General features: G+C 38.8%; 2 protein-coding genes across 9 annotated transcripts; both read left to right on the top strand.

The window, feature by feature from the left end:
- Nucleotides 1-58: 58 nt before the first annotated feature.
- Nucleotides 59-2,453, top strand: LOC129591265 (phosphatidylglycerophosphatase and protein-tyrosine phosphatase 1-like). 6 transcript variants are annotated; one of them, XM_055486856.1, is made up of 4 exons: nucleotides 84-171; nucleotides 328-364; nucleotides 878-1,315; nucleotides 1,911-2,453. In XM_055486856.1, the coding sequence occupies exons 3-4, from the start codon at nucleotides 940-942 to the stop codon at nucleotides 2,135-2,137; spliced, it is 603 nt and encodes a 200-aa protein (XP_055342831.1). In that variant the 5' UTR covers nucleotides 84-171; nucleotides 328-364; nucleotides 878-939; the 3' UTR covers nucleotides 2,138-2,453. The 6 variants fall into 6 exon arrangements, with proteins under 6 accessions (XP_055342832.1, XP_055342831.1, XP_055342834.1 ...); XM_055486857.1 differs by lacking the exon at nucleotides 328-364 and having other exon boundaries at nucleotides 59-171; XM_055486859.1 differs by lacking the exon at nucleotides 328-364 and having other exon boundaries at nucleotides 158-171; nucleotides 912-1,315.
- Nucleotides 2,454-3,893: 1,440 nt separating this feature from the next.
- LOC129591387 (IQ motif and SEC7 domain-containing protein 1-like) lies at nucleotides 3,894-20,200 on the top strand. 3 transcript variants are annotated; one of them, XM_055487026.1, is made up of 9 exons: nucleotides 3,894-4,406; nucleotides 12,553-12,823; nucleotides 14,278-15,109; nucleotides 15,932-16,130; nucleotides 16,288-16,561; nucleotides 16,991-17,311; nucleotides 18,105-18,452; nucleotides 18,638-18,860; nucleotides 19,628-20,200. In XM_055487026.1, exons 1-9 carry the CDS (start codon nucleotides 4,303-4,305, stop codon nucleotides 19,810-19,812), a joined length of 2,757 nt encoding a protein of 918 aa, XP_055343001.1. In that variant the 5' UTR covers nucleotides 3,894-4,302; the 3' UTR covers nucleotides 19,813-20,200. The 3 variants fall into 3 exon arrangements, with proteins under 3 accessions (XP_055343001.1, XP_055343000.1, XP_055343002.1); XM_055487025.1 differs by lacking the exon at nucleotides 3,894-4,406 and adding an exon at nucleotides 6,425-6,716; XM_055487027.1 differs by lacking the exons at nucleotides 3,894-4,406; nucleotides 12,553-12,823 and adding an exon at nucleotides 13,557-13,856.
- The last annotated feature ends 1,120 nt before the right edge of the window (nucleotides 20,201-21,320 follow it).

Here is a 21,320-nt window from a genome sequence, read left to right as displayed (position 1 = left end):
TCATAAGATATGACATCATGAAGGCTGATGAAGCATCACCATTATGCTGGTGGTACTCTGTAATTTTCTGCTTAATGGCAATCTCGAAATTATTGGCTTTTAGAATTTCAAAATGAGATTGCGTACCTAATTTCTGTTTTCGGATCAGATACTGTGAGCTAAATTTAAATGGTCAGTAGTCTATCAAGAAGTCAAATGTGAGCACGGGAATGGTGCGCTATTTTTCAGTGTCCAGTCGAATATTTCTGGTTTCTCTTTGATGCATGTATATTTTATTTTTTATATCTGTTATGTATTCGGTACATGTATTCTTTGTTTTTTATACAGATTATTTTCCTCCCCTCACGTTCGCACTAGCATACCGGTATAAGTAAGCTCAAAGCTGTTATCTAAACCATTATTAATTTTATTTTGTGGTTGATTTGTACTTTCTGCATTTCCAGATTTTTTTATTTGTTCCCTAATGAATTTTGTTTTCTCTTCGTTGTTAACCATTAATTTACTGATTCTAAGTATAATAATAATAATACTGTAATGACAAAAAGAATTATTATTAATAAAGTAACAACAATAATAAGACGCTAACAAATACCGCTCCTACAGGTACATTCCTATGGTACATCCCTCAGTGTATTGTACTCTGTAATAAGTAGTGTTCAACTGTTCATCGATAGATAAAAGCATAATATTACTAAACTACAGTATGTATTTAGTAATATTATGATAAAAGCTGTGGATATATTGTACAAGATATACAATGTTTTTATTGACTTTCGTTTTTCGCTTTGTGCCGCATCTTGTTTATATTAATCATTAATGACTCTAATTTTGTACAATCGTAGAAATTTGTTTTACTTTTGCTCCTGTTTCTCGATAGCTGTGATCTCGATCTCTGTCTTAATCGCATTCAGCTCTTCTGGAAGAGAGCAAAATTTGCCGATGTCGATGTGGCGCAAGGTTTTCTTCTTTCCTTCTCTGGCGTATAATTTGGCTGCGGAGAAGGTTACCTCACGACGATGGTACGATCGGTTGGACGAACACGTAATTTTGGGTGCTTTACCATTTCGATCAGTATTAGCTGAATTAAAAAAGAAGGAGAATCTCAAGGGGGTGATTTCTTTCAACGAGGATTATGAACTGAACCAGCTGTGGTATCCCACGCTGCAGGAATACGCAGACGTCGGTGTGGAGTTTCTGCAACTACCTGTGTTAGATTACGTTGGAGTCCCCAATCGCCAACAAGTCCAGAAAGCACTCGAGTTTATCGACAAGATTGCCGCGGAAAACGGGACTGTTTACGTCCACTGCAAAGCAGGTGTGCTAGAGCATACTTTGAGTTGGATCATATAATGTTTTACTTCGCTTTTAACAATTTTAAAACTACAGTAACGTAACTCGATATTTTTTCTAGTATGTATGGAAATTCTTTTGTCCATTTTCTGCCACATAGATTAGCGAAATGGGTACCTTATGGTATTGTTAAATGCAACTTTTAATAGTTTTGATTGTTTATATTTTGTCTATGGGATTGAAAAATTAAATGTTACACAGTAACAGTTTGTCTTTTTCATTTACAATTTTCTGAAGGTCGCAATAGTTATAGACTCTACGTAATATTAAGGCGTTACCTTTACTTGACAGCTGACAGTAAAATAAATGCTTAATAAAGCTTAGATTTAATATTGTTTGTCAACAAATAACATAACAATATGTTCTGCTGCGGTGAAAACGGACTGCGCTGACTTACAGTTGTGACTTTCTTTTTTCCTTTATTTTTGTGTGTAACGTTGTAATAATTATTTTGTGGTAAATTATGAAGAAAAACACATGTATTAGTAGTGTTATGAATCATGATATGTTGGCCATAATCGCAGTTGGCCTGGTAATCAGTTTTAATAATTTCTTTGTAGGTCGATTCCGTAGTGCTTATTTTGCTGCTGCCTATGTGATAAAATCACAAGGGTTGGACGCTATTTCCGCTGTTGAATTTGTCCATGGAAAGCGCTCACAGGTTTGGCTGGGTCCAAAGGAAAAGCAGAGTTTGCAGCTGTTTCACAATGAGTTATACCCGGACAGGCCTGAAAAAGTCGAGGAAAAACCGGTGGCACCGGATGTGCCGGAAAATCCCATTTTCTAATGCGCGCGACAGTGTTGCTAATTGCATGTAGTCGCTGATGATATATGTTTACAAGTTAAGAGCTTTGAGTGAATTCGTTGTTTGTTGAGAATAAGTCTCAGTCTAGTTTTGTTGAATTGTTAATGCAGTTGATCTTCCGCAATTACCCCGGCACTGCGGATTGTATCTCGGTGAAGTGCCAGCCGGTTTTCTTTTTTTTTAATTCCAGGATTTATGTGTATATTTTTTAGGACATATGGATCATGAGCTGAACTATTTTGATTGTTTAGCAATGCTATAGCACTCGTGGATGAAAGTTAAAAACTGATGATACTTATGGGGCGCGTGATACTTACGAGTACTATCATAATAAATCATGATAGTACTCGTAATTGTAATTATTTGTACTGTATGTATCATGGGAGCACATTGTCGAGGACATCTGATTTCCGAAAAATAATGCACTGCGGGAAAACAATTCAAAGCCCAGTAGGGTATTACCCACTAAGAATAATTTTTTTACCTTTTCCGTTCTGGGACTGAGAACATGCGAACGTTAGTGCGTTAACCATATCAGGTTGCAGAACTATAAGTAAGGCAGATTGAGTTGTTAACGCTAATGCCGATGCCGCGCTAAGTTTTGAGAATTGTTTTGCCATATGTGGTAAAGCAAAGAATTAAGCCCTTATGTGGGATAACAGTTAACGGTACGAGTATGCTACCACAGATGCTTCTTAATAAATAATCGCAGGATATTTTAAGATGACCGAATCCTAGCGGTTCCTGACTGCAGCTATGAATGCTTATTAATTATTATGCTTTTATGTACAAGCTGTGTCAGTATTGACTTATTTTGGGAGCCCTGTATAGAGCAGTGCCATAATATATACAAACTGTCTTGCGGAAAGGCAGTTTGCCGAAAGATTAACCCAGTGCAGAGTTGCATTCATAAGCGACCCTATGATACAAACCTACATCGGAGTGCTAAGTTATTTCCGAACAAATACGAAGGATGCAAGGTGTCAAAAACTCCTCTTAACTTATGGATCAAAATTGACAGCTGCGTTACTTAACCGATAATGTGTGACTGATTGCCGTGGAAGATCTTAATGCAGAATTTGTTGCCATACTGAACGATAAAAAGTTTATTTCACTGGTTATGGATAAGTTGTGTAATAGATGCAGATTTACAAAACCTTACCAGGAAATTGCCTACAGATCTATTTAATTCATGGATGTATTTGAAAAAGTGGCAACAATTGTTTTAGCATAAATTTTTATGTAATTATGCGTTGCCGGTGTTCGCGAGCTGCACACGATGAAGTGCATGAGAGTAGCATTGTGTGCTTAAAAGGTTATTACTTAACGCGTGCATTGCACGGTATAAATTTTATTTGAGGCGTATTTTTACAGCGGTTTTGCCGAGATTGATACACGGACTAGATTAAACTGGCGCTTGATTCATTTAAATGTAGATGAATTTTGCTTGTAGCGCGTACGTACTTGACCACATGCAGACGCACGTCTCTTAGCGATGACATTAACGGAATGCAGAATCAATATCCGGATGGCCGAAATTTGCTGTGTCCCTATAGTTGTCTTCTGGAACATTTGTAGACATTACTCTTGCAAAAGCCGAGATCAGTCAGTTTACTCAAGAATGCTCGTAATTTCTCACATGTTGCCACTCTTAATTCTGTTGGGAGGCCTGCATATCTAGCTTTTTCTCAGCGCAAAACTGCATTGTGTTTGTGGTATCGTTTTGCGGCAACAAGTATACGTAAAGCCAAATAATTTTAAAAATTAAGGGAATGTTTTTTTATAATTTCACTTCTACTGCTGTAAACTAAAGCGTAGTGATTATACAAGGTGTCATTTGATCACCTTAATTATAAAAATTTATGTTGCACAAACGCTACTGGCACTTGCAAAGAAGATTTATGCGGCGGTTTTGTTGATTCAAGTATCGATAATTATCTGCTGTTGTGCCATTGTTTTATCAACAAACTGATCTGCAAAAACGTGGTCAAGCTCGACACAGAGCAGTCAAATATTGTATAATCGGCTACCGTTTTTACTGCTTCCGGAAGGTGTTGACATGCCGGGACAGCAGCGCTAACGTTTAAGGACCCCGCAGCCAGTACATATATATTCATACTGTTTACTTCCATGACATTTCGCATCAAATGTTTTCCGAACAGAGCTGTGCAAATATGGGAACACTAAACGTGAAATGCGATACAAAGCCACCCATCTGTTGCGATTCCATTCAAATGAGAAAGAAAAGCAGGTAAGAAACTGTCTACATAATGTCCGCGTATCGAGTGAAATGGTGCTTCGGTATGTGAGTGCCCTCTTCGACTTGTCCTCTGTATTGGTACGTTAAATAGTTTTATTTTCACTGTTTTAATATCATATCGCATTCATTAACATTTTTGATAAAAATTTGAAGATACGATATCAAAATGACAGTGCGGAAGTAAGGCATACAAAATGGTTAAGTTTGTAAAATCCAGCGTGTTAGGAGAAACAGAATTTAATTATTGTTTACACTTGTACTGCCGTAGACATTTTATAGAAAACCTGGAGCAGAGTATAGGCGGTCTTATATACGGTTGCAAGCACTGCAGGTGCGCAATTCTTACAACTTTAAGAAACGGAATTATTATTATGAAACCGTGATCATGATTTACGTAGCACGACTAACGATAAAATGTGCACAGATTACCGCTTGACATTGATAGCGGTACTTATTATAATTAAATGCACGGCGGAAAACAGATTTGTTACCTGTTAAACCATACTCGTATACAAAGTAATATCTTGTCATAGTGATTTTACGGCCGTAACCTGTTTCCCTCTCCCAAACCTAAAAAAATAGCCCGTCAGCGCCTGCGTGAAATAATTTATCAAGTGCATAACTTTAAAAATTTTGTTGCCTTAAAAATAAGAAGTTTTCAATTAAAGTGTTACTTTTCAGTCTTTGCAGTATAGTGATTACAGTCGTATCACAAAATATGCTCGTGTTACTCGTGCATACATTTGCAAGGAAAGTGCGTACACCCCTAATTATGTTTTCATACCAGATATAAGCCTCGTATAATTTTTTTTTGTTATACGTACTGTTCACTTTCGCATGTACGTAGTATCGTTTTTAAAGCTAGCAATACGACTTTGGGAAAACTATAGAAGCAATATTGAATGTAATATGTAGATCAGAATTCAATCGATGAACTTCTTGTTTTGCTCGGCAAAGTGGGATCTGAATGATGACTCATCCTCACATGGAAGTCGTGACCGACTTTCCTATTTTCGGCTTTTTACGCATAGTAAACGATTGATTCACACGAGCATCAAAATATCCCATCCAGAATATTCAATGCGGATGGGGTCATGAATGCAACATACAAGTATATGATCAGCGGGATACACAAGCAGGCATAAATAATAATTTCAATACGCTGGATACGATTAGAACAGTTTTTGGCATTAGCTAAATGAGCGAATAGAAAAAAATTGACGATCGGAACTCGCAAGCAGGTTGAATCAACTGTTTCGAATTTTCGGTTTTGCAACAGATATGTACCGTGTTATAGATGCTCCCAAAGAGTTCCATACTTACTTACATTTTGTCGGAATGGCGAACAGCAGTTTTTGCACAGACAAGATAAAAATTGCAAGGTTCCTTAGTGAAACCAGGGCAACTTGCTATGCAAAAATAATATGACCACTTTGACTTTCAAACGTTATCGGGAGTTGATTTACAAACCTGAGTTTAAAAGTTTTTTGGAAGATGAACTACGTACAACCAACGGCCCTGCATTTACCAACTCTGCTATATACAAAAATATACAATACAAACACAGTGCAAAGAACTGGTCTCGTGACTTAATTTACAAACTAAGTACTACATATCCAATACAGCCAAAAAGAGGAGGCTTGCATTTCTCCTGCCGTGATGTTTCCTGGTTGCTTCTAACAAAATAAGATACAGGTAGCATCTTCGATTTCACTACTGCTGCAACAGCACGGAAATGTGATACTTTGCGCAGCTAAAAAATTAATTATGCGCAAGATGACTGCGTAATTTTTTGGGGATGCCGAATGACTGAAATTAACTGATGATTTCGAACAGAATATTGTTTCTTTATGACTATGCTGATGATACTTACCGATGTGGAAATTACAAGCGCTTTATCGCAAAACAATAGCTTTATCGCGAGTCCGTTATCTGGGACGTTCTTTTTTATCCGTTTTTATCTACATTAAGTTTTTCGATCATAGTCTTTGCACCACATGAATTCGGCAATAGCTTTTGTTAACTGGAATGATTATCAGTAACGAAGCATAGCCCGTTCGGGGGGTTGCGAAAACCATACCAGGCCTGCAGTCATTACCCAACCGGAAGTTACTGCACCGAAGTCATTTAGCCGTGATCTTTCCGACGTCTTTTGCCCAAAATGGGATATCGTTCCAATCCTCGCAGGAGAAGATCCTTTCCTACTGATATTGAAAATGTAGATTCTTTAAGTACATCCCCAAGGGAAGTGGCCAACGCACGAAAAGTGTCGTTCGATCGTTTGGGTCGCAGGAGCTGGAGGTAAGCTTAAGCGTATGTGCAAATCAGAGATATGGGTATGTACTCAACATAGTTTTGTGAACCCTCGCGCGTGGGTCACACTGCGAACAGAAAATTAATTTTAACTAGCAGTATTATATTGAGCTTATTGGTTTAGTAGTACTAGTTATTCTTTATTTCAATAATAGATTAAATATTCAGCTGATCGTATATAACCCAAGCAAACTGCGATGTTTATCCATTCTGGAAATTGCTTTAATGCACTACTCTTTTACGAATAAATTTGCGCCCCATTATAAAGAAATGTTGTAAATATATAATGCAATCTGGCATACATTTGTGTTAACAATTCATGGTAGTCGATTTCATTAAAAATTACTGTACAGTATAATTGTATAATCACTTAACTGCCTTTCTAGGCTGTTAAGCCTGTTAAACTGGTATTGTTAAGGTTTCTCTCAGAGCTAGCAGCCTTAACAACGGTTGAGAAAGCGAAGATTTATGATTTGGAAGTTTAGAATGCAAACCAGGCTTCGCCGGTACGGTGCTGCTCTTGATAATATACTGGCATCTGTTATAATATTTCTCTTTAACCGAACACGTTTTATAAAAAATTTACGGATGCTCCGTTCTCTTATATTTTCAATTATAAAAATAATTTAATAAACATTATGGAGGAGATCATTGTTTTCTTTGCTGAGATTTTCGCAATAAGTGTACGTGAGTTAATACGCATCTAAAAATTAAATGTGTGAAAGGTAAAAAATAAGTGGGATGGTAACAAACAGGAAATATACATGCGTGGTAAAATTTACGTTAACATAAGTATTTGCTAGCACGAGTCACTCGCTTCCTTAAGGAGTAGAGTAACGAATTATTGCGTGCAAACATTCTCTCATAATTCGTAATTATAGGGTGCTTACTTTATAAAACATGCAGCCAAATCTATTCTGGTAATTAAGAAGCTTTATGGCAGCATATGGCTTGCTGCAAATAACTGGACATGGACGGGATGAGTGTGGTCCTGTGTGGAACTGTGGGCATATCGCATATGTACTTGTATATGCGCAAAACGGTAGCGACCGCATATTCTGTAAAAGTATAGATAAAATTATATCGACGTGAAGAAGATGATAATTGATGAATACTCCAAACTGGCTGGATTGAAATCGGTTTGTGTACAGAGTTGCTAATAACCGCCAGATGCTGTAGGTCTCGGCCATTCGGTAAACAAAACGGTTACTTATTCCGTTTGGCATACAATGAATATTTATCAATTTCACAAGAGAAACCCCATTGCTGCCGGGACATATATGGAGCATAGTCATTACTTAATGGTTACGCTGGCACAACTGTGGCTATGCCGCCGGATACGTTGTATCAGGAGCACACTGTTTATATACAGACTCCAGCACTCGTGCGCCAGTATTACTGATCGAATCAGACTTTTCCATGATATTCAGGTAATTATCTGAAAGCATTCTAAAATTATTTCAAGTGCTCTTTGAAAATTGGAACCAAGTCGGCTTTACATGTTGTTTTATCAAGCGTACGGGACATTGCTTTTGCAGTTTTATTATATGGTTTGCAACCTTATACGAGGGTACAAAGTATATTGCTAACAATATGTAAGAACTGAGAACATGGATTGAGAACATTGAAAAATCCCATCTGATCAGTGACATAAAGCTCTGTGCTATACGAGATATACCTACGAAACTTAGTTGTAAATGCGCTTATAATTTTAAAAGCAATTGTAACTTCGTAAGTGCCTATCTGTAGTAAATAATTACGAGTGTAACAGCACGATCTTGCCCGTTAAGTAACCACAGACCTGGTCCACAGTTGCACGTCGGTAGCTTAAATTAATTAATTTTGAGTTAACAGCTATCTAAACATTTTTTTATACCTCCACTACAATATCTTCTGTTGATATTTTTGATTGTGGAAAGAAAAAAGAATGTCTTTATCTCATTTACAGTTTTTCGAAATTCGGCACAGGTAAGTCGGTTTGTTTGGTAGATATGTCGATCACTGGCTTTTATGGGGAAGGTTTATTCTTTTAATATAACTATAGAGATGCTACACAACATACCAGATGATTTTTTGTGTACGAGTACAACTAAAATGATTGTACCGCTGTACGGTTCAACGTAATTATGGAATAGAACTGCATGCTTTGTATTATGTCACAATTATTTATATGTGTGTGTTTCATGTGAGAGATGCAGTGCATAAATTTTATCGTCCAGCACGACAGGTAAACGCTGACCGCGAGGTGTGGTAATTATAAACAAACCGACTGCGGCTAGGATTAAAGCGTTTTCCTCTAAATGTCTGGCAGACAGTTTATTAATTCCTGGCAGACGCGTGCACTCAAATGACCGGTCAGCAATTAGTCCCATTTGCCCCTGTGCAGTAGATAGCCATCGTGCGGAACATCGTCGCAATCGTCTGATATTCTCGCAGCAGAGTATCTGTTCCGCACGTCTAAACTAGGGATTTCATATTGACTTACATACTACTGGACCACACAATTCAGTATACGCCGAAAATATTAATAGTGCTGCATGTATGGCTGGCTGGCTGACCATCTGCCGCCCCATCTACGGATATAACCGAACTAATGTTAATGGATTAACCATAACTTGGTGCCGTTGCTCTTCGACGGATTCTAGTTACAAAACCGTTTTCAACGGTGCTATTTTGTGTCGGAAATTCGAAATATATGTTACACGCACAGCGCAAAGAGCAAAGCCTGAAAGTCGCCTGCTCAAATTTTAACCATACTTCTATTAATCGATACTTGATTTTATTTCTAGTTTTTTATTGTTAAAAGTTTGAGCAGAATGCATACATTCCATAAAAATAGCAATCGTTGATTTTGTGTCGGTACGTCATAGCATTTCGCACCGGATCCAGTCTGGTAAGTTGTCGTACTCTTGTGAACGTCAGTGCACCGATTTGTGTTAAGTTTAAATAAGATAATTATTATGGTAAGTTTAACGCACAGCTTACTAGATATTTGATGTACCCTTTTTAATTAATTAATTCAAATTATTGTTGCATATAACTGATAGAGGATTGGCTCTGTAATGATAAAAGCCTATGAAAAGCTTATGCTCACAATCAGATAAACCGACCACACGTAAGTAGATTCTTTCGCTTTTATAATTTGTATAATAGCGCAAGCAGTTTTCAAAGCTTGCAATATACGAGTAACTTGTTCTTTTTTTGACTTTGCGCGATGACACAAGAGTAAGAAGTGTAAGTGAAATCAGTTACACGCGCCAGACGAGTGCTATGGAGAATTATGCGATTGCTCTCGTAAATCTCCTTGAGCAATATTAAAATGAAACAGCGCTTTGTGCAGTAGTTTATTACCGAAAATGATCATAAGACAGACGCTGAAATTTAGCAAATCACTACCTAGAGCGCGGAGCAAAGAACTGTACCTACCGGTTACGTTTTTAATGTGCGCATTGAATGCCTGGCATTCTTTGTGCAACCCAAGAATAATTAACAGCTGATCCGACTGATCTGCGCCCTGGTCACGAATATTTTGCTTAATTGTAAGGAAAATCTTTTGCAACTCGTTTTCGAAGGGTTTTAGTACCTCTGACAACATCAATCTCGGTAGAGTTAAACGATATACAAAAAAATGTTGCACAAATTAAAGGTTATTCTTGCTTGGTGATAACCGACTAACCGTGATACATTATATATGATTATTGTCATCATTCTTATATGATTATGAGTCACATTATATATGATTATTGTCCTTACGGTTTAATACTGCTTACGTTAAATTTATCTTTTCTGAAAATTAATAAACTACTAGTGTATTTTCTCTTACTGCGATAATATCGCAGTTGTATTGCGCGGCAATCAAGCGCCAATACGGCTGCGAGTGTCAGATTGTGCGTCAGCAATCCCAATTGCAAAAGTTGTTTTCCTCTGAAAATTTTTTTACGGTAGTGTTAAGAAATTAGCAGCATACGTCACGTAACCCGTAAAAAATTCGACATGATTTGCGTAAGATCGATCGGTTCTACTTGCAGTGAGTTCAGACTTTAACAACAAACTGTTTTTTTTTGCGGTTTCGGTTTATGCCGGCTGAGTTATAATGTACTTATTGTCATGTGTTGCATATAGATACTGTAATAAATGATATGCTATACAGAAAACCAGCTCGTTCGTTATAAACTTGAGTAAATAATAATTTACGTTCAAATATTTATTTGCTGATTGCTGTTACCGTCTGTTAACTTAAGTCCCAAAGTGTCCACTCCGCTGATGTGGTCTCGCGGTATGGCGTAATTCTAAGTTTGTGGCCCAAGATTTTCCCCGTTGTACGCGTCTGTGCACTTAATCGTATTAACGAAAGAAGGTGGTTTTTACATTTCTATAGAGCAAGCATATTTGTAGTGTTTTTTAATTTTGCTGATCACGCTAATTCATAACTTGTTGAATGCTGCACAAAGATGATAGAACCATATTGTGCTTCAATCTCGTTCTAGAGAGCGGTGCACTGATATTAACTTAATTGAATACCGTGTAAGCATTTGGTACACCGTATACATACACGCCGTACTGAAGTCCTTAAATTAAAATGATTCTTCTTTGGTAGTTGATATCGTAATACTTTTATTTCTAAGCTAATATTAGCTGGTTTAGTAAATATTTAGTAATATTAGTCAGTTTAGTTATATTATTTTATTTATGGTGATATCTATAAGTACTAGTATACCGGTAGTTTTTGTACGAGTACTAAGCAGCAGTACGTTACTGTGTAGATTCTGAATATTCCGTTTCTTTTTTCCTGCCAAAATTTTTTTGATTATGCGTTAACGTTGATGTTGTCGATAATCGCTAACAGAAAAGTTCGTGATTAAACCTCCATAAGTGGTCTTAAAACACGTAATTTGCGGACGCCGAAAGGCGAAATCATTGCGCTATATAGACTATATTATGTTTCGGCTGCTCCGTTGGCTCGCATATCGTACGACTGCGCGATACACCAGTAATACCATCATCATGAGTCTGAAAAAAGCATGACGATACTCTGCCATTGCTTTTTCATCTTGTCAATATATGTTTCAAAGATTTAAGAATTGTTGAATACGAGTAATTTTTCTGATGGACAAAGACGAGGGCGCTCATCTGCCAATGGTTTCGACTAATTATAATACTTCTACTGTCGTATTATAATGTCAGTACAATTAAATAGTTTAAGCGTGTTTCGTTGTAACTTGTCTGTAAGACTGTAACATATATGTGCCCCACTGATAATTTTATACCAAAGTTTACATCTACAGATTAACAAATATTTTCAATATCCGTCGAAATAGTTGATAACGAAGTTTAATCAACCGTTTCGGGAAATAACCGAATACGCCTTTAATCAGTCGGGCAGTACATTAACGGCATCAGCAAGTGTAGTACAGTACACGTTCCCCACGCGTTTTGAATGGCCGATCGTGTCACGAGAGCATGCAGCCGCTCTTCGATCGTACCGTAAGCTGTAAGTACGGTACCTCAGTAATATCAGTATCGTTTGTTGTGGTCTTTTGAGAGTCGTGCTTTTATAGCAGAACCAGTTTACATGAACCAACTTCCTTGACTGTTAATACTGAAGGAAAATTAGTTTTTTTATTTGAATTGATAAGTAGTTTCTGTGGTAAATTGGTAAGTTTTTTTTCGTGCCAATCGAAACAGTAGAATTGTTGCGTGGTCATATGATCGTATCACTCTGATGTGTGTTTGGAATTTTGGATTGATTTGTTGAGAAATCCGAAATCGGCATTTGGATTCCATCTTGTACTAAGTTGCCCACTAAGTTGCCCTTGTGTCTTAGCGCCGAAGGAATACCTCGCTCACGAACTGCAGACAACGGACAGTGGATTAATAAGAACGGTGTTCTCGTGCCTCTTCATCCGGCTGCAGGCACTGCTGCCCCAGTCCGTCCCAAATCCGCTTTCCTGGATCAGTACCCAGTGCATCCCGTTTTCAATTTTTCGATCGGAGTTAATCGGAACGATAACCACCCTACCGCTGCTGGTGTCATCAGACGGCGTTATTCCCGAGAATATCGAAGTGCTGTTTATGAGCTAAGCCAAGATTTACAGGTTTGTAAATTGCTTATAGAGTTATAGTGATATGTTCTGTAACAGTCGTAGGAGCATGTCTGCATTCTGCCACAGTACAGTAGTGTCGTAGTTTCGGCAAACCACAGAAGTCAGAAGATATTTGGATGATTCTCCTGTCTTTAATTAAACATGCTGAACATGTGTCTGCTTACATTAATGGGATATTTTCTTTTATTCTGAATTTCGAAGTTAATTTATGGCGATTTCGCGCGTTTATATGATAAACTTCCAACAGTTTTAACTTTTCATATTATTTGTTCTCTTTTTGAATCTTTTTGCAATTCTTCCTCGTAGATTCAGGAAGTTTGGACTTTTGTTATATCCGCTGTAATTCATGATCAACTCATAACCGTACAAGAAAAATTAACTGAAGATATCAGTGCAAAAGTAATCGACTGTCCTAGAAGTTGATATTAATTACAGTAATAGCTCGCAGCAAAGACGAGTCACAAGTGCAAGGTTTACAGCTTGCTGTAACGTTGTTGCGTTAATTTCCGACGATATTTGGTGATACGGATCGCTGGCCTTTGCATTTGGAGGAAACTCTGGTCTAGCAGGAAATGCTCGACTGCCTTACAAACCATTTTGAGAATGCTTTGATTGTACGGTACTCGTGCACTGGCGTTTTAGCTTATTGTACGTTGTGTTATGTATGCAGATATGATCAGATTCTAAAAATGCCATGGGTGTAGTCGGTCGTCGGCTGTTGATTTCTTCTCGTTCATCACGATGACAGCCGATGACATAAGCGGTAAACATTCTTTTTCTCTGCGAGCTTTTAGTTGTATTTCGATAGTTACTCGCTGAACACAGTAGACGCTGTTTGCGGTATATAGTGCGCCTTCCGAAATATACTGGTTTCTCGGTTAAGAAAAAACTTGCGAATTGCCTCCCTGGCTACAACGGGATTACGAAAGGCTTTTTGTGACGTTGCGCAACATTCTAGTATTGGGATAACTTACCATTGAGAGTGGTAATTTAAACATGATATTTATTTCCATACTTGAAATTTGTAAGTATGCCTCGCCTTGTGAGAGTGGTATGCTGCGTGCAGGGGATTTGATATTTGAGCGTAAAGTAGTCTGTAGTTGGTAATTCTGGAGGCCGGAAGCTTGACGCTCGTCGTTTTAGTATTTTTGCCTTATCAAACATAACCGTTTCCTGTGTCAACCAGTCATAACACGGGTTCAGGCGGAGAAAAACTCTTGCAGTTATGTTATTTGGTTTATACTGTGATGGCATGTGCGAGCCTGATAATGGTGTTGTGTTTATCTTGCTAACGCTCACTCTTTCACGCTCGTGTTTTCCTTTGTGGAGCTTAGTACATGTTAGGACGGTTCTGCTTTGTTTGTCGTTTGTTATTTCAAGTATTTATCGGGTGAAATTTACAAAATCGGATTTGTACCTGCAATGGATGTGTCTGTTATTTCTAGGATAAGCAACTGGAACTGTTAGAAAAGAAATACGGCGGTCGATTGCGCAGCCGGCATGCAGCCCTAGTTATTCAGCGTGCCTACCGTCGCTATTCCATGCAGAAGAAATTCGATCGACTCTCCTCTAACACCACTACCACCCATCACTCCCAGTCCCCATCCGCCAAGCTGCATTATGCGGTTAAAACCAAGAGTGCCTGCGATGCGGAGCATGTAACAATGAATGGCCATGCTGCCACAGCGGAAATCTATCATTCCGCACGATCGAAACTGGGAATGACGCGTTCCTGTTCGAGCAGTGCAACGGCCCGGATAGCTGTCGTGCAGCCACAGTCGAGAATGATCGATCTGTCGCCTAGCATCGGTGTGTACGATAACGTTCCAGCAGTACGGGGACGTAAGGACGCACCAGCCTCACGGCCCATTGTTATCGATTCTACTCAGTCCAAACTAATTACCCACATTGTGCGAACTGATCAGGACGGTGTCAGACGCTCATTGCGCACAGAGATTCATACGCGGAGCCATGTCCAGTCGATATCCCCTGTAAGGGGCGGTCAGAGCGTTCTCCCCCCCTTGAGCGCAATGTCCAGTGTATCTATCTGTGATGAGCCATCTCCCCCAGGTTTTGCCGCAGTTAGTGCAGTCCACGACCTGGCTAATACGTCGCCCGTGTGGAAGCGCCTGGATGAACTGACTGATCAGGACAGCGGGGTGGGCTCCAGCGGACAGCTGAGCCATCCCTCGCCCCTCCATACTGCGTTTTTGGATTACGATAACGTGGTGAAGTTTGTTAACACCAGCGGAGAATCGAGCACGGATGGTCCGTTGGGTAAGTCAGTATGTTTGTACGTCATTTTCGTGTGGAGAATAGGGTATTAACTCGTTAAGTGGTTGTGATGGGTTATAGTGTTTTTATTTCCAGTCCATCATTATTGAATCTAATTCAAGTGGCTTTACCGCAGACAGCGCTTGTCCTAATTTTTATGACATCTGTAATAACAATCTTTTTCTATGTATTTATGCATTTAGACACGGTAATTTGGCCATGTTTCTTACGCGCTTCACTGCATATCTCTAACAACGACGCGCTTCTGTTTTTCGCTTACAAATAGAAAACAGTCAGCATCATTGTATCCTTACGCCATATGGGTGCGTCGTCTATGACTGTGCCGTTTGTGCTGCAGTGTTCGTAACTTCGTATGTTGGCTGCGACCTGACCTTTTGCAGTTTGATATAAAACTGGAAATTATGCGTTTTAAGATATTTAGAAGACGATTATTTTTTTTATAAAGGATTACATATTTATCAAATACAATAAATAAGAAAAATATTGATTTGGTACGTCAGAGAAGAAACTGGATTTTTAATATTCAGTGTAACTGGAGTAGAAAATGTAGCACTGACTTTTGGAAGTCGGCTATATCTGCATTCTGGTACTGAAATGATAAACGTCTGGTATAGTTGTTATTATTGAGGTTCCATAATCCATAGTACCTATGAGTGCTCAAGATTTTACCATGATTGACAATTGATATTTTTACTCAAGGACTTCACATCATGCAAATATTGAATTTCACTGGTTTTCAGTTTTCATTGCCGCTGTCAGTCACAAAAGTAAGTGAGGATTATTAATTTGCGGTTTACATTTTAGGAACATCACTGCCGAATTCCTCCCTGTTGCAGCAGGGCAGTCCAAGTAGGAGAAAATCGGATGTCAGTCGAGCATCCAATATGGAACGGACGAAAACCCAACGGCGAGCTGTTTCGGCGTCTCGCGTTCCCATCCAACCAAAAATATCGGAAACCAGACGGAAACGACAGTACCGCGTTGGCCTAAATTTATTTAACAAGTGCGTTTAGCTGCATGACTGAAGTAATAACAGTGCTCTATTGGATGTAATTATACGTTTGCTTTGACGTGCCGCAACCCTTAAATGCGCAGTGTAATTTGTTAATGAAGTTTATTGTTAACTGATCACTATTCAAAATGTGTTTGATGTATTACAGAAAACCTGAACGTGGAATGGAATATCTAATTGAAAAGGGCTTCGTGGTTGAGAGCCCCTCGGCAGTTGCTCGTTTTTTGATCTCACGGAAGGGCTTGAGCAAACAAAAGATTGGAGAGTATTTAGGTTGTCAGACGGACTTTTGTATTGCCGTCTTGCAGTGCTTTGCCGGTGAGGTCGACCTGTGTGGATTGGAAATTGACCAAGCATTACGCAAGTTTCAGACATACTTCCGCCTTCCGGGTGAGGCACAAAAAATCGAGCGTGTAATGGAGGTAAGGGAGCCGTTATTACCCGGATTTATCGCATTGTGCTGTCGTCATCAGCAGACTGGTTTTATTACACTGTATTTATGAGATGTGACGTGTTGCGCCATAATGATTAGTGAATATAATAAAAGACTGTTACGTGATTTATTTTTATATCTAGACTTAGTTTATAATATTGCGCAGACTATTTAAATAATCTTTTTATGGATTGCTGGATTAGTCATGATGGAAGTTGTTTTAAATTATTGGTAATGACGAACACAACGTGGTGTGGTCAAAACTTTTAGTATAAACGTATTTCTCCTCCGTTTTTTGATAATTAGTGTGATTGTAATCTAGTGTCCAAGATTCCTTGATGTGAATTTTTGAAGGTCACCACAGAAGTTGCGCGCGCGCGGTTGGGTGCGGGTATCACATTATATTTTTTGGTTTCAGGTGTTCAGCGATCGATATTTATCATGCAATCCGAAAACGGAGAAGATTTTCGGCGACAGCTTAACCGTGCTGCGCATGGCATACGGCATAATTTTGCTCAATACTGATTTGCACAATCCGAGCATCAAAAAAGAGCGCAAGATGAAGCTGGAGGATTTTCTGAAAAATATGCGCGGTGCACTGGGCGATAAGAGTGGGGTGGACGAGCAAATATTGCGTGATATCTATGTTCGTATAAAAGCGGAGGAATTCAAGCCCGGCAATGATCATGTCAGTCAAGTTCAACGGGTGGATAAACAGATAATCGGTGACAATAAACCAGTAAGTCGTTCATTTAATTTTCTTTTATGCGCATTGTATTAATTCGGTGCTACTCTTAAGCTTGACTTTCGAACAAATGTAAACTTTATTGCCGATACTTTTGCCAATTGGGCATGTAGGTCGCTCTTGTTAATTACAGTCTGCAACCGCTGATAATATTTACTGAAGGAGAAGTGAAGCAGTTGTGCTTGTCTAGAAAATTTAATCGGATATGCAGTTAAGCAGGTGGTTTTATAATGCCTAGTGTTCCACTCGTTGAAATTTCTGTTCGAATTTTTATTCTTATGAGATGGTTTACAGTACTGCACTAGTGTCGACTTCAGTGAATCTATGTGGAACGTAACGCAGAGTACATGGGTTTATCCAACCGTTAAGCTGTCGCCGATGGCCAGTGCCGTACGAAAAAATGATCTATTAATCGTTTATTTAATTGCTGTTTGTTTGCTAAAAATGTTCGAATCCGACGCCTAAGCAGGATGCTGTACGTGCGCTAATCGTATGTTTCTCTTTGCGGAGCTTTGTATGTTAGAGATGATTTGTGCGAAACTAACGAACAAAGCTCTCGATAGTTTGGGAGGACTTTATGTAGCTCTTGTCAATAGAACGGACGTTTTATGGCTGGTGTGAAAATAATACTGCAGGCCTTAATCAGAGAAAATGTCTGACAAATGAGGTTGCGCCTATCAATAACGAAATTTGAGAGTACTTCAAGTATGTTTGTACTTAAGTTTGTTGCTTGAGATGTACACCATCAAGGTCACGAAAATGTTGACAATTTCTCTGCTCTTTATAGGTTCTTCCTGTTCCACATCGGCGATTAGTGTGTTTTTGCCGGTTATATGAAGTTTATGATGAGAATAAAAAAGAACGCGCTCATCAACGAGAGGTGTTCCTGTTTAATGATCTCATGGTTGTGACCAAACAAAATGGAGCACGAAAGAAGAACTCTCCCATAATTTACCGTTGCCGCACATCATTTCCCTTACTGCGAACGAAAGTGCAATTATTTTCCACTCCACAGCATCCCAATGGCCTCAAACTCGTCAACACTCTTAACCAGAAGACTCTCATTATGCTCAACGCGCGGAACGAACATGATCGTGATAAATTTGTAGAGGATTTACGAGAATCGATAATGGAGGTACTACATTTAATGTTCTTATGTCCTTATCGTTAGTCATTTTATGTGGGGATTTGCTAAATACTTACGTATGAGTTTGTATTGATGTCGTTGCCTTTAGATCATTTAAACTGTGAACATTTTTCTGTAGTAAAATTGATACGATGTTTCTTAGTCTTTGGCTGTAATTGTTTTTTGTATTTCAGATGGATGAAATGGAAGTTATTCGAATCGAATCCGAACTGGAAAAGCAGCAGTTCGCCGGTATTACTCGCGGTGCTGAGAATCGTGATTCGGGCGTAGCGGATGTGGATGATTGTAAATCGAATTCTAGTGCATCTAGCATGACACCTGACCAGAACGTGGCAAAACGGACAGTTCTCCTCTCCAGTTCGTTGTTAGATGTGACTGAGCAGCAGACCCTTAGACGTGAGTACTTGGAGTCAACAAATTTACACGGCCGATGTTAGATGCGATTAACCGTGAAGTGATTAAGAACCGACTGAACAATGTGAGAATAATCTGGGAACATTGTCTACAGCGGTCACAAGAAATATTAGCTAGTGGATTACCTGATTTGGTTTGGGAACACTGAAGTTAGCAAGAATCAACTTCATGAAGAACAGAGTTATTGCGAATGTATAAGAAGAAAGTGCATATGCACTGGAAATGGTAGTTCAAAAGAGCTGAGCATGCAGCAGGCTTGCTTAGTTGGCTGTTGGATGTTTCGGATGGTAATTAGCGATTATTACGTTGCTTCTACGTGATGTTTTAGACTCGGCTTGGGTGGTACCAACTACCAACATATATTTATTTATTAGTACTTTGTCAGTTTCGTTACTCGCTCTGCTCAAAGTCTAATGCATCTGTTATTCTTAGTACGAGGATGCACGCAGTCAAACCGACAGTAAATTTTTTCAGCGAGACCAACCGACAACCGTGCATATAGTGCAAGCGACTGCCAACCATCCACGGATGGCTGTCACCTGTTCCACGCATACAGTGCAAACGATACCTCCCTTTCACGGGTGGCTGTTATGTTAAAAAATAATTTGCCTGTGTGCGTGGTTGTCGGTTGGTCTCGCTGAAAAAATTGACTGTCGGTTTGACTGCGTGCATCCTCGTATCGGTTTTACTGGTTTAGAATCTTTGGGTGATAAATTCACTGTAGTTAACTTTTTCTATTAATTTTACAGATGTTCCGGTCGTGAGGAGGTTGAGTACTGGTTCTTTAGACAGCGGTATGTGCATGCCAGGATCGAGTACCGCCAGCACACAGAGCACCCCGTCGTCTGATGGACCCATTCCACCTTCGAAAATGACCAAACCTTCCCTTTTCGGCAGCTTTTTCACGAGGAAAAGCGGCAAATATCAAATGTGATTAAAGATCCTGTTGTTAGATATGCAACTTATTTTGCACTCTGCATCTACCGGCATCCGTTAGCGTTTTTGCTAGGATGGTGCGTTCTTTACGAAGTCCTGAATTTGACGGTGCTCAAATGTAGTCACTTTTTGATTTTACCGTTTCTTCCTGATTACTCTGTTTTTTCATTATTTGCGCTGGAAAGTGCTTTTTTAGGTATTTGTATTATTGATTTTTTAGAATGGAACATTTTTAACTGATTTTATCGAGTAAACGGAAACTTCCGTTTCGTGCCAACGGAATGTTTCTGCATATTATGCAAATGGTGTAATTTTGCTTGCAGCGACTTTTATTGATAACGACTGAAGATCTCGTTATTTTGTGAGTGATAAAAACCTTTACTTGAGGGACGCCGATGTAGGATGCGAACGCGTATAAAAATCATAATTCGTACTGCTGAGTATGTACTATGTACCTATGAAGTGCTGGACATAGTGGGCTATGATAAAAGTAAAATCGACTACAAAAACGATACCGGCCGTTTCTGGACTGCTGGAATTTAAAATTTTGATTTTCGCTAACAATAAGATAATATTAATTATGCTGCTTCTATTTTTTGTTGTTAAATCTCGCAAAGATTGAAATTTGGAACACTGTCGTAATATTTTTTAAGTAAGCACTAACAATAAGTAGTGACTGCGCACTAATAAAAAGCCGGATACGCTGTGTGATGTACAAACCGGTAAAAGTGATGGAACGTTCTGGCCGGGCGCGGCAACCCGTTTCGTCAAGTCCGAGAAACGATTCATTTGGCACAAGTCCATTTTTACGACCAAAACAGTAAACAGATACTCTTTACCAGTACTTACGGAAACCTACAAGGCTAAAAAACAGTATGATGCTGTTTGATGATGTCACTGTCAGATGCAGGGGAATTTTTCAAGTTGCACTGCAATATTGTAAATTGACGGTCGTCGTCTTTCACGAGGGTTCTTAGAAATAATGCTTAAATATTTTATTTATTCCAGGATTCACACATTTGCTAATATTTTCGACATGCTGTTTATACACTCGCTACGTATTGTTTGCACGTGTGACCCGATTGAAAATATAAAAACAAAAAAATCACAGAATGTTTAAGGATTAAGCGATGGCACCATCAACATTTCTTTTAAGTTCGTTTTTGCTTGTGAACTCGTTACCCTTTATAGAATCTTCCAGATCTGGAAATTTTTTTAATCTGCCCGAGATTAAGGTAACCGATAATTATTTGCGGAATCGTGTTAACATCGGGTTAGGCAAAATAATTTTTTTAGTATTTAGAGAAACGTTTTCTGCTCGGTCACTCTGCCCAATTACACCAGTCAGTCACTCCCCGTTTCGAAGTTTTTCAATGAAAGTTTCTAAGCTATTTGCAGATTTCTGTACCAGACTAATAGCAGTTTCACGGCACAATATTATGCTTTATTAGTAATTTCATCCAATCTCATAAATTAAGGATGCGAACCGCATTAGTCGGCATTACT

The sequence above is a fragment of the Paramacrobiotus metropolitanus genome, unplaced genomic scaffold (genome assembly GCF_019649055.1).
Source record: "Paramacrobiotus metropolitanus isolate TYO unplaced genomic scaffold, Prichtersi_v1.0 Parri_scaffold0000045, whole genome shotgun sequence".
NCBI lineage: Eukaryota > Metazoa > Tardigrada > Eutardigrada > Parachela > Macrobiotidae > Paramacrobiotus > Paramacrobiotus metropolitanus.
This window is presented reverse-complemented; position numbering and strand designations above follow the sequence as displayed.

Coding starts and splice junctions, on each gene's coding strand:
- LOC129591265 (XM_055486853.1), top strand. CDS start 264: ATGTATATTTTATTTTTTATATCTGTTATGTATTCGGTACATGTATTC. Junction 365..911: donor ACGTTCGCACTAGCATACCG/GTATAAGTAAGC, acceptor AATCGCATTCAG/CTCTTCTGGAAGAGAGCAAA. Junction 1,316..1,910: donor TTACGTCCACTGCAAAGCAG/GTGTGCTAGAGC, acceptor ATTTCTTTGTAG/GTCGATTCCGTAGTGCTTAT.
- LOC129591387 (XM_055487025.1), top strand. CDS start 6,577: ATGGGATATCGTTCCAATCCTCGCAGGAGAAGATCCTTTCCTACTGAT. Junction 15,110..15,931: donor GAGCACGGATGGTCCGTTGG/GTAAGTCAGTAT, acceptor TTTACATTTTAG/GAACATCACTGCCGAATTCC. Junction 18,453..18,637: donor TACGAGAATCGATAATGGAG/GTACTACATTTA, acceptor TTTGTATTTCAG/ATGGATGAAATGGAAGTTAT.